A 12399-nucleotide genomic window follows, 5' to 3' on the forward strand; every position below is an offset into this window, starting at 1 on the left:
ATGTTTATTTGTGTGGCCTTTCTCTCGTACTTTTGTCTCCTAATAGAAACAACACATAGTGGAGCATCTGAGGCTTGTTGACTGCCTTTGTGTGTAGGCATGTTTTGAACTGACAAGTCCGGTCCTTCCCGACATTCCCCTGGCTTGTGAATGCAGCATCAGAGGCATCACTGCCGGTAGAAGGAGCTCTTCAGTCTTACCTAATGCAAAAGCCAAACATACACAAACATGGCGATATCTCAGGCAGGCAAGATGCAGTCCTCCGCTCTGTGCGCCTTATATTTATTAGTCCTCTGGGTTGTTGGAATAAATTCGTCGACTCTTCGTCTTCAGCCGCAGCAGCGTTACATTCTGCCGCAAAACAGAGGATTTTTCACAATAGAAGCAAACGAGGATTTGGCAGACGGAGATGGAGGAGGCGCCGCGGCTCCGGCGCTGCCTCTGGCCGCTCGTAGCGCCGCTGAAGGCGGGTCGGACTCCGGCGCCTACCCGCAGCATCGACGCCGCCGGAGCACCGGTGAATCGGCCATGCCAAAGGTGTACGGACAGGTAATGTAGTGCTCGGATGAGCGGTACCACTCTCTTCTGTTTGAATACTGTGCATCACCTCAGACTGCCCTTAGCTGGCAAGCATGTCTTGAAGAAATTACGCAAGCCCCAGTGTTGTTTTCTAAGTCACATCATTTCTTACATGTTATGATGAAGCAGCCGTGCTTGTGTTCACCGGTGTGTGGGGAGACAGGGTCGCAGAGTGACCCGTTTAACCTCGAAGCAGCACAGCCGGTGAACAGAGCAGAACACGGCTCTGAGGCGCTCGGTTCACCTGGTGCTCTCTCAGGGTATCTGTGGGACGTTACAGCTCACCGAGCACAAGTAAGCCATGACTAGTCACTACGTAGGTTAAATTCACGCCGAAGTTACCAGTAAACCCTGGTGACTCTGCAGACGGGTTCGGTCTTGTTGTCGGTGTGTTTGTGCGGAAACAATGCTCCTGTAGCGGCGGCTCTCCGTTGAAGAGCGCCGAGAGCACAGCGGTGCTAATGCTAGGTGACAAACATGCTGTTGTTTCCTTCACCCTCTGCCTCAAGATGATGTCGTACTGAAATGAAATGAGAAAAGTTTGATGATGAGGACCCCAGAACTGTAAAGCAGCTCTAACTTGATTCAAAATAAGGCTGTGAATACTGTAGTTACACACCTGCTGGAACACAGCCACAGACAGCGGCTATCAAACAGCTTTATTGTCATATAATGACAGCCTGTAGTTATTGAATCACAATTTCAGTTCTGTTTGTTTAAATAGGTAAAAAACCCAAGTAGGAAAAGACATAACAGTTTTGGAAATGTATACAGTAAGTGTCCAACAATTCAGTCATGCAAGGTCAGATAAAATAGCAATATTTTAAACAGGGTTTGGTTTGGAGTTTTATCTAAACAGACAACACAGCCTTGTTTGAAAGACAGTATTGTCCTCCTGATTTGTACCTTTGCACCAGCCGGGCAGCTGCTGCCATTGTCTGTCCAGACTCTGTCCTAAATCAGCCACGTTTGATAATATTTTACTCTTACAGAAATGCACTTGATTGGAAGTAATTACATTGGTTTTTCGGGCAGTCCATGCCCTTTGTCATAGTTATAGTCCAGTGTTGCTGTCTGGTTATTGGCACTGGTGCTATTGTCATTCATTACAGAGACATTTCATCCAGTAGTCCGACGTCTTGCACAGGGTGTTGCACTCTCCTGGCCTCTGGCACTGTATTATAGCTATTGAACACACTCTGACAACACCGCCATGGAAGATGTGTAATGAAGCATCTCAGAACAAACTGTAACAGTCTGAATGAAACATGATTGCCCGGGAATTGCCTGGCTTCTCCAGGTGGAGAAATGATGGTGAAAGGAAGGGCAGCGTCATTGTGAAACTTAGACTGAACTGGTCTGGAAACCGCCATAAACACAAATTAACTGGAACTGTAAAGAGGAAACGTATCTGACGGTTCATCACATGTTACAGCTGTTCCACAAATGTTACAAGCAGAGCTGAAATAATTAGCTGACTTGCAGATCGAACAACTTTGATAACCATTTGATCACGAGTCAAGTATAATTGACCCAAATTCACTGGATCCAGCTTCTCAAACCAGTGTTAAGTTATGCAGCTATTTTAGTTGCAGTCTTAGTCTTTAGAAGAAAATACTTAGTAGTTTTGGTCACATTAACTAATTTTTATCCTTCATAGTTTCAGTCCAGTTTTAGTCGATGAAAGATAATTACATTTTAGTCAAAATGTTTTCTGTCTTTAAGCTACAGTGATTCAGTTAGGCCAATAATCCTCCGCATAATCAGCAGCTCCAGGTTTGCAGGTTTCTTTTCAAACATGTCGGACAGTTTGATCACTCGAACAACAGGACAGCACATGATGACGCATTTCACTGGTCTGAGCTAAACAGTTACTCGTTCCGGACAAATTAGAACGTCATTGTCAAGCCCTTGAACTGATGTTAGCTAACCCATTAACCCAGCCAGCGTTTGAATGGAAGCCAGGCTTATTCATTCATTACTTGGTTACAGCAAGCTGAAACCTTTATTTTGAGAGAAAAACTGGCTTCCACTCAGGCTAAACCAATGTGGCTTGCTAGCAAATTTGCCTCAAGTTGACCTAGCCAACTGCCAGTAACACTACATTAACCTTAGCGAATTTATACTTAATTAACATTAGGACTTATAGTTAGCTAACCCACTGTGACTTTAATAGCAGGGTGGTACAGCTTTAAGTGTCTCTTCAGGGTTAGTTGCATTATTCCCACTTGATTTGTCTGATGATTTGATTTGTCTCTCAGTCTCCCTTTACTGCATTGTGTTTACCTTTCTCCCAAATTAAAAAACACATAAAGTTTCCCATAGATCTATTCTGTTTTCAGACCAAACCCTTTTTGTGATGAAGCCATCATGTTGTCATTAACTTGCTGTTGGTTAGGGACAACGTCACCTGTATCCTGTGAATCCACCCAAGGGCCACAAAACGAATGTGAAAGCAGGTGAAAATAACCTTTATGCAAAAGAGGAAGAAGAAAAATCCGGATCGGTCAGACAAGAAAACAACAGTGTGGGTGTTATTCATTGTATGAGTGGGCGTCAGTGGTTGACAAACACTGAATTAGCTTGGTAGAGGAGAAGAGGTGAGCAGAGGGAAGTGTTTCTCTCCATCATTCGTCATCAGCCTGCTGTCTCATGCTGACTACCGCTCTCTTGTCTGGTGACACCCGCAGTCCAAACACAGCAGACAGGACAAATAGCCTCCAGAGAGTCACATCAGGATCAGGTTTCGTTGCCTGTGAAAGATGCGACCGGCGGAGGTTCTTATTAAATGCTGAGCTTGTCAAGTGTTTTTTTTTTCCCTTCAGCCTGTTGTCCCTGTTGGCTTGTAGTGTGGTATGACTGGACTTGTTAAGAAGCTTGAGCAGGCGCTGTAATTAGAGAGTGTCTGAGTGGGGTACAGTTTGAATACTTAATTATGCATCCATTGACCTAATCTGTGGGTAACTGAATTGGCTTGAGGTTTGATGGTGGCTTCAATGAATATTCAGAATAGGATGAAAAAAGTCTACATGTATTTAATAGGGGCAATTTATAAGATATTGCCAGAATTTTCGTCTAAAACATTCAACAAAATGAGCTAACATTATGAACAGAGTGTGAAGAAACAGTGTTTAAGTTCTGTCAAAGATATCTATGATCTGTGTTGCAGAGATGTCTACTGAAATTAGTATGCTAACCAGCTAGCCCCGGCCCGTCCTGTCTCAATACAACTTTGTACCTGAAGAGGTGATAGTCTGATGGCCCACTGTAGTTTCAGCTGGGAGATATAAAAGCGGCCAGTTCGATATGTAGTATAATAAAAATCAACCAACTCATCAGATGAGCACCAGTGGTGGTAATGAAACCAGGATACCCACCCCTACATAAGATCTTTTTATTCTTTTAATTGACAAACAAATGAACTTTATAGTTAAATCAACACCAAACTGAAAGAAAGAACGTGTCGCAGATTGAAAACCATTGTCTTGCTCCTGCCTCCAAGTATAACGTGCTTGGTTGTGTTAAATGAATTAACCTTTTAATTACTCGGCTGTATATTCTGTCTCTGTGTCAGTGTTATATAGTCAGCTGTTTGGAAACATAAGACTGGTGGCTATGGGAGAGGAGCATCCTAATGACAAGATAAAACGGCTTTAAATCCTCCTATCTGTAGTTCGTTCACCAGCTGTTGTTGTTGTTCGTAGACAGTGTCACTGCTATTTCTGGTCTCCTGATGCTACAATTACCTCTCTTAATCATCATGTGCTCGCACTACTGTGGAGTGTAAATAAACAGTAAGAAGCAAAACCGTGAGTGTGCAAGAATTTCAAATATATGTTGTGGTTTGTTCGGAGATATTTTTCTATTTTTATCTCCATGTCCAGGAACATTTCACTCCAGCAACACAAGTTCACATTTAATTAATGTCTGTTTTGCGTATGTTATGTAATGTAGCAGCATCACATAGAGAGAGGGTTAGGGTTAGGGTTAACCTGTGACCACATGCAGTTTCAAACACTTGGAGACTCTTTGCTTGTGAAAACTCTTCAGATTAAATTATGCATTTTACATTTTGAACAGTGTAAGACAACCTTTGCAGTCAGCATAGTTGAACATACAATGAAGCTCCAAAGAGGCAAACAGATTTTTTGGCCACCTGGAGGCAATGGAGTAAGTTGAAAACACAACATATTATCACCTTCAGGAACATCCAGGCAACTTAAAATGTCATTGCTCATAGTTTAGGTAAAAATTTCTTCAGAAATGCTCTACTTTGGAGTGACGCACGAAGCCAAAAAGGACGACCTCCTGGGTATAAAATTACCGGGATCTTCCACACTGTGGGGCCCATACAACATGTGTACCAAAGACATCCAGCAGCTGAGCCAGCTAACTTCCAGTTTAGCCCCCCGCTAGCTTGAATGGAAATACAATTATTTATAGCTCTTCTGGACTTTCCAAATTTTACTGGACCCAGAAGGATCAAATTCTGACAGTGGAGTCATTTTTTTTTTAATTCACTGTTAGAGCCACTTCTTACACAGGATTTTTGACTTGGCTTTTGGAATATCGCTGAATATAATCTCTGTGACAATCACAAGTTTATGATACTTACATGTTTTGTTCAGCAAGATAATCTTCACAGATGAACACCACTTTTGTGATTTTCGGGGCTTAATTTAAATCACTAGAAGTACAAAGGTAACATCTATAAAGAGACTACATTGTGGTCTTACTACACAGTTACTATACAGGTTTTCTATAAATTGACCAATGTACAAATTGTAAAGTCAGAGTTAGAACAGTTTGTAACTAAAGTGGGCCTGTAAAGACGGACTAGTGAGTAGATGAGTCTCCGTGTTGGCTGTGATGACGTTTAATGTCTGTAGTCTCATTCAGACACTTGTTAGCAACCGCTAACCGTTTTTAACACATGGAAGAGCTTTATAATTAAACTGTGGGGCATTTAATGATGGATTTTATGTCGTAGAACACAACGTGTAAATATCTTCGGTCTGTGGTAACCACACACCTTAATTCACACATTTAACTGAAAACCATTTGAACAAACCCACTGACCGCGAAACGAGGGAACTGGAAGTTCACAAATGCTAACTGATTTCTGGGTTTTAGGACTACAGACTACACCACTCTATATCCTTTCAACACTGAAGCCTACTGTGCCACAGACATATAAAGAGACTGGAGCTGCTTCGGTGAGCGACCACAGCTGTGGATTCAAAGGAGGGAAGCATATATTGCCAAAGTTACAATAAACATCTTTCTTATGATCTATTTCTGTGATGACAAGCACGCTCAGTTTCAGTTACACAACTGAATACACCCAAAGTCATAGCCTATGGTAGGGCTCAACTACATTTGTCTGAGGACAAACAATCTAAAGAAATGGGAAGTCCATAACAATAACTAGATACTTAAATAGAAAACACTCTCAGACCTTTGACAAGAAGACAGGCAGTGCTCAATACAAAACCTACAGATCAACTACCAATCATCCCAGGAAGCGGACAAAAATACTCAGCTTGAGACTCATTGTCACAGTTGCCAATGAAAGTAAACCAAGTGAAGACTCTTAGTGTCTATTAGCCAAACGTAGTGATTTTCGGACATCTCGGTTTGTTAGTCCTGCCAGTGCGCTGCTGTTGGCTCCAGGGAACGGCCAGCCTGACAGCCGGGCGGTTTGATAGTGGTTTCATGGAGTGGGGGGATGGAGTTGGAGAATGTAATTCTGTAGAATGTCTGAGCTATGAATTACATACTGTTCTGAATGGATCATCAACATCTCATCAACATCTCATCAACACCATCATCTTTACTCCTAGTCAAATGTTTGACTGACTGTATAAATAGTTTCATCATGTTTAGGCGCAGCAGTCAGCCAAACATCGAGCTAAATAGACAATATGGATGAGGTGGGTTGTAATTAGCACAGCATTAAGTTAAATAGGCAACTTTGACCCAAAAACAGAAAAAGTCATCTCAACAGACGACCACCTGTGTGAGAGAGGTGTGTGCGCGCATTTAAAATCCAACTGAATGACAGAGAGTCACCCAGAGTTGGAGCAGTGTTCACAGCAGTGTTTACAGCAGCATCAGTCTCCCACGAGCTGCATCCTCAAACCACCACACACTCCTGCTGACACACTCCCGCACAGCTTCATGCCACACGTCTTTACCCTTAACACTTGCGTGCCGATTCAGATTCTCAAAGCCTCCTTAAAATTCATCACTGACTCTCACTCTTGGCTCCCTGAGCTCGGGCTGGAGGCACTAAAACCGATTGTGTGTGTGTGTGAGTGTGTAACAGCACTTAGCTCCAGTATGAAAACATCTTCATTAGTTTTTCTCTGGTTGAGTTTGTGCAGCTGCTGTCAAGATGTTTCAAGCAGAGCTTTCTTGGTATGGTACAACTTTAGCCCACTTGTCATTCAGCCTTAAATACCTTCAATATGATATTTATCATTCTATTCTACACAGTAACCAGCCTTGCATTATTAGAGCCATGTAAACATTCAGTTTCATCTACACAAATTGATCACCAGTTTTCCTGCCTCTTCTAAACCTTTCAAGTCTTTTTTGTTGTCTCACTTTTGTCAACAACTTCCTTTCTATTAGTGAAGGCTAACCTGAAAAGAACCCAAACGGGGATGTCCCACTGTCACATTGTGAGGACAGTGGCTCAATTGTGCCTCCTCCCTGTTGCCAGAAATACACTGCTAGCTAACAGCACAGGCTAACTTACACATGCAAACTGGAGAGCGTGCAGTGAGCCCTCATTGCCTGCCAGTCCTGCAGAGATGATGTCATTGTTTGAGACTGGCTCTGCCGCCGATGCTCTCCTGGCCACGATGCCCCCACCCCCCACTCTTCCCCCCACAGTAGAAAAATGGAAAGCTCAGAGCTGAGGGGGGAAGAGGGTGGAGGGAGAGAGTGTAGGCTAAATGCCCAAGCGTATTGTTGCTCCGTTCCACTCCTTGGTAGTACCAGACACAGAGCCCAACTCCTCCACGCTACCAGTCGGATATCAAAGTGCCAGAAGGGTTGGAAGAAAAGAGAGGAATGCAGCAGATAGCAAAAGAGTGGTTTCTGTATCTGCTGTGAAACCTGGGCTGCAAAGAAATCCCTTGTAATCAAATGAAGTGTCATTTTCTTGATGCTAACACAAAAATCTTTGAATTTTTGTTCCACACAATTGTGTAAAGACAGCAGAAGCTGCCTGACAACACGTGGAAGGATCACATTTTCTTTGTGGAAGAAAAAGACAATTTTAAGGCTGGGAGATGCAAAGACTTGAAAGGAGCTGTGTTATGGAATAACTCCAACACACTGAGCTCCTCTTCCAGATGGATGATGGGAAATAACACAGACTGTACATGTGCCAACACCTACTGAGGGAATTAGTTTCTAGCTTATTGTAATAGATTGGGTTAGCAGCATTTTCTTCAGTTTGTTTAACTGTGTCGGTGGTGTAAGTTTCACTTCCACTGCTAATCCTCTGATGAGACCTGTCTGACCTGCACTTGTCTGGTCTGGATGACTAACGCGGAGAGGCTGCATCACATCTATGCCTGGTCATGCTTTTGTGAACACTTTCTAATGCTGATGAATATGCTTTGTGAATATGAAACACTGCAGTTGAAAATGTCCAAATGGCATTGGTTTCACCCCAAATAATCAATATACATTAATAAGGCTTTCAACTGTTGTCAGACAGTTTTAAAAACCCTGCAGCTAGACAAGACCAGAGGCTTTTTATTTGGATCTGAGCACAAATAAGGAATGCAGCCAGTTGCATGTAATGGCTTGTTAGTGAAAGGAAAAGCCTCGCTCGACTGCTTGGGATGTGACACAAATTCACATGTAAGCATGTAGGGACAACACAGTGCCATTTGAAGTGATTGAAAACACTTTTTTTTTTGGCACTTGATTTTAAAGATAAGATAAAGATTTGTTTTATGATTGCTTGGTACGGAGAGGCATTTCCTCTCATGCAGGCTCAGAACGTACAAGCTACAAGCTGTTTCCTGTGGTTTTTGTGGTCTGTTCAAGTGCAGCTTTTTGGTCAAGACATAGGTGGTGTGATTTGGTGCAACAGTCAGCCTTGGTTGTCACGAGTTCTCTGATGTTTGGTGTGTCAGGTTCCTAATTGACAGTTAGCAAGCTAACTGACTCAGAGAGCTTTTGTGACTGACTAGTGTTTTGTTTTTTTGCTGGGTAGGGTGGGTAGCTTGCCAGTTACAGTTCTTCACCACAGTTTCTTAAATTTAAGAAAAAAGTGAGCTAACGGTACAAATCTAAAGAAGCTAGCAGCTGTTTCCTCTTTTTGTTTGTTATGTATTTAAATTTCAAGGTTTGTCTCTCTACATACAGAATAACAAGTTTCACCCTTGCACCATTTTGCAGGGACAGTGTCGCTTCATCCTTGGTTTACGCCACCAAAGACGATTGTGATTGGTTTAAAGAAATCCAGAAAGTCAGAGCATTTTTTCCCCCTGTAGCAGAATGATGATGCAGCCAGACTTGTCTCCAGAGCGGACACGTAGCTGTGGACATAGGACTGGCACTTGGAGATGAGGTCAAACATGGTGTACCAACTAGTCAAACAGTCTCATCTCAACATTATTGACCTTACATTGACTGTATTGACCTTTTTATCTGTTCTCAGACAGTCTAAAAATGATAGAATCATTTCATTGTTAATAAACAGGGAACAAAATAAATTAAAGGGGATGAATAATGAGAGATATTAAAAATGACAAATAAATAATTATTACAAATGTAAGAAGCCTGATGCCTGACAGCCAAAGGATTAATTTCCTTCTCTTGTTCTTAATTTCAATTCTGTTAGGAGCACACACATCTAATTTCCTTCAGTTACCCGAGCGTTAAAGCCCACACCTGCTCTTCATCAGCTCTTTGACTGATAAACTAAAGTTCCATCAGAACACATGCGTCGTGTTTGAAGTTGGATTTCAGAGTATTTTTTTGTTCCTTTCCCTGAATTTCATCAGCTCTGTGTATAATGTGAGTTCTGTGTGCATGGTGGTGACATGGCAGAGAAAAAATCTTTTGCTGACTTGATGGATACATACCCATTCAACACCAATGTACAGTCCTATTTAAAGCTAATACAGCAAAGAAAAACCATTAGCAGAGCCCAGGAGCTCATCAGAGGCTCTCTTGTTAATGAGGTCCTCGTTACCTGCACTTGCTTCAGCTGCTCCTGCCTAACTTGGCACCTCTATTAATCACTTTTAAGTTCAACTTAATTAGTTATTTTTTGACTAAAGCTGTGCTTTGTTAATGAGATGTCTTCTGTATTATTTTAAGGAAAAAGTAATCATTAACCAGAAGAGAGACTTCTAAATTGATATTTTCAGTGTCCCTGTCTGGTCATCTACACACTTGGGAAGATTGCTCTTCCTAGCATCTTGGTAGACATGCTAAAGTGCTAGTTAACTAAAAAATTCACACCACTGATTGCCTTACAGACACGTTAGCAAGGACGAGAATGTTATAATGGTACAAGCTATAAGATGAGTTGGCTCATCATAGGAATTAGTCGAGCTGGACAGAGTGATAAAATGCCTTACATTTTCAATTATTGTTTATTTATGGGATGCATGGTGTCTGAGAGTCATTGTGGCTATTTCCAAATTGCCCTCTATTTAGGGACTCAGTGGGCCTTAACACAGGTGCCTGTTTTACCCGTCTCACCTGTGCTGACCAAAAAATCTTTTTCAAGGACGGACAAGAAGGTCTTCATGAGGCCCCTTCTGAGCCAGCCAGTTGGTTGGAGAGTAGAAGTTGGAAATTGTCACTGGAAGGATTGCAGGACTGTTTTGTATTTCTTCACTTTTTTAAGAAACTCACATTTTGCTTTGAATTATGTTTTTGTTGAAAAACATTTTTTTAAATTTAATTTGATTTATTTTTATGTTTTTTGCCTCCTTAAATTGATTTTGTGGCATTTGTTCTTTTTTGTCATCAACACTCAGTTGACAAAACATTTAGCTACACTTACGTAACTAAAGCCAGAGCAGTCTGATCCGACATGCGAACAATAAATCCTCCTTTTATCAAGGTTATATAAATATCAGTTTTGTTTGGGGTATATTGTATTATTCACAGAGATGTTTCTAATATTATATATAGTGTATAGAATGTGGGATTCGAAAGAAGTGAGCTTACCCAACCTTTGTAGCCGACTCCTGTACCAAAGGCTAATGGCTCCAGGCTATACTAGCCACTACTAGCATATAACACCTCCAATCTTTGACACAGCTGTCTAGGGCAGGTTGTTTAATACAGGAAAATGTCTTATTTTTTATTTTTAATAATTAGATGCTAAATTAGATTCTCCATAGGCAGAGTTTAACCACACATCTCTGAAACCAATGAATTTGATTGTTAATGTAAACATTAATATTTATTTTGATAATGCACCAGGTTAGTATAGTGTACAATTTATAACATTGGTTCTCTCAGAATTTTTTTCATATCTAAACAAAAGCGGTATTTGTTACTGTAATATCCCTAACTGAGTTAATATAGAACCAATCAGCTTGTATAGAATGAGGAGGTCTGTAGTGATACCCAGCTCTATGTGATGTACTCCATTGTAATGAAAGTTTTGACCTTTTTAAACTCTTCATCCGACAATGTTATTGGATTTTAATGCTTACTCAGTGAAGTATCGTGAATGCATTTACAAATCAATCTCTGAAATGCAGTTTTGGCAATAATCCATCCAGATCAGATGCCTCTTGGTCCAAAATTTATAACACCATCAACGTAAATTTATTAAATAGAAAATATTAGTCAAACATTGGTTTGGAATTTGTCTCTGCATCATGCTTTAGATACATTTTACATTGATCGATACATATAGTGGAGTCTACCTTTTTTATTGTCTTATTTCTCAACTAAAATTTGATTCTTGGTGTATATGTACCAATTTATGTAACTTTGGGCTTTTGCCACGTAGTTGTTTGTGTTCTATTAAATATGTGAGCAGGATGTGGCAGTGCAGATATTAATCTCGCTTCCCCACCAGAGAGGGAATGGGGAACTATTAAGATGGCGATAAACTCACTGTTCCAGACTGTCGGCTCTCAAGGTCTGGCTGAAGAGTGACCCATCACAAAAAGAGTGAAATCCCTCCCCTGTGCCACTTCCCGACTCGTTTGCTGGGTTTACAGAGTCCTGTCAGCTCTGTCAGGTATGAAGGGTGTGCACAAGATAGCTTTTGGTGAGACAGAATGCATTATGTATGTGAGTGTGAGACAGAAACACAGATACCATGGCAGTGCAGTAGCCTTGTTGGTTGTCTTCGATGCGCTTTACTCCACCCCCCTCCCTCTAACCCCCAACTCCCCAAGTGACCACAAAGCTGTCACAGAGATTGATGTACGGGAGCAGATAAGGAACACCTCTCTGCCACTTATAGAGCCACCTCTGGACTATCCGCCATGTTGCAATGCACTGTGAGGGGAAATGGAGAAAGAAAACAACACATATGCAATATGCTAAATAGGAATTATACCATGACCAATACTGAATTCTTGTTAGCCTGAAGGTGTGCGTTATTTTCAGACAGACGCTTGGCTCTGACACAGCTGCTTCATCCTATGTCCTTAATCCTTCAGAGTTGTCTCTTTCCAGATGTTACTATTATGTTACTTCTGCTTCTGGTTACAAGAGTAGGACAGGGTTTCTTATCGGTGCATATTGGACAACATATAGTACATGCCGATACTGATATGTCTGTGATGGGCCAGTATCTGCAAAATTATATAT

General features: G+C 41.4%; 1 protein-coding gene across 2 annotated transcripts in view; it reads left to right on the top strand.

The window, feature by feature from the left end:
• Positions 1-228: 228 nt before the first annotated feature.
• The window catches only part of sorl1 (sortilin-related receptor, L(DLR class) A repeats containing), a 102410-nt gene continuing 90239 nt past the window's right edge, over positions 229-12399 (top strand). For both annotated transcript variants that reach the window (XM_073491798.1, XM_073491806.1), the window contains exon 1: positions 229-549. In XM_073491798.1, the coding sequence (XP_073347899.1) occupies positions 229-549 (321 nt within the window). The remainder of the gene's footprint in view (positions 550-12399) is intronic.

This window comes from Pagrus major, chromosome 2, assembly GCF_040436345.1.
Source record: "Pagrus major chromosome 2, Pma_NU_1.0".
Taxonomy (NCBI): Eukaryota; Metazoa; Chordata; class Actinopteri; order Spariformes; family Sparidae; genus Pagrus; species Pagrus major.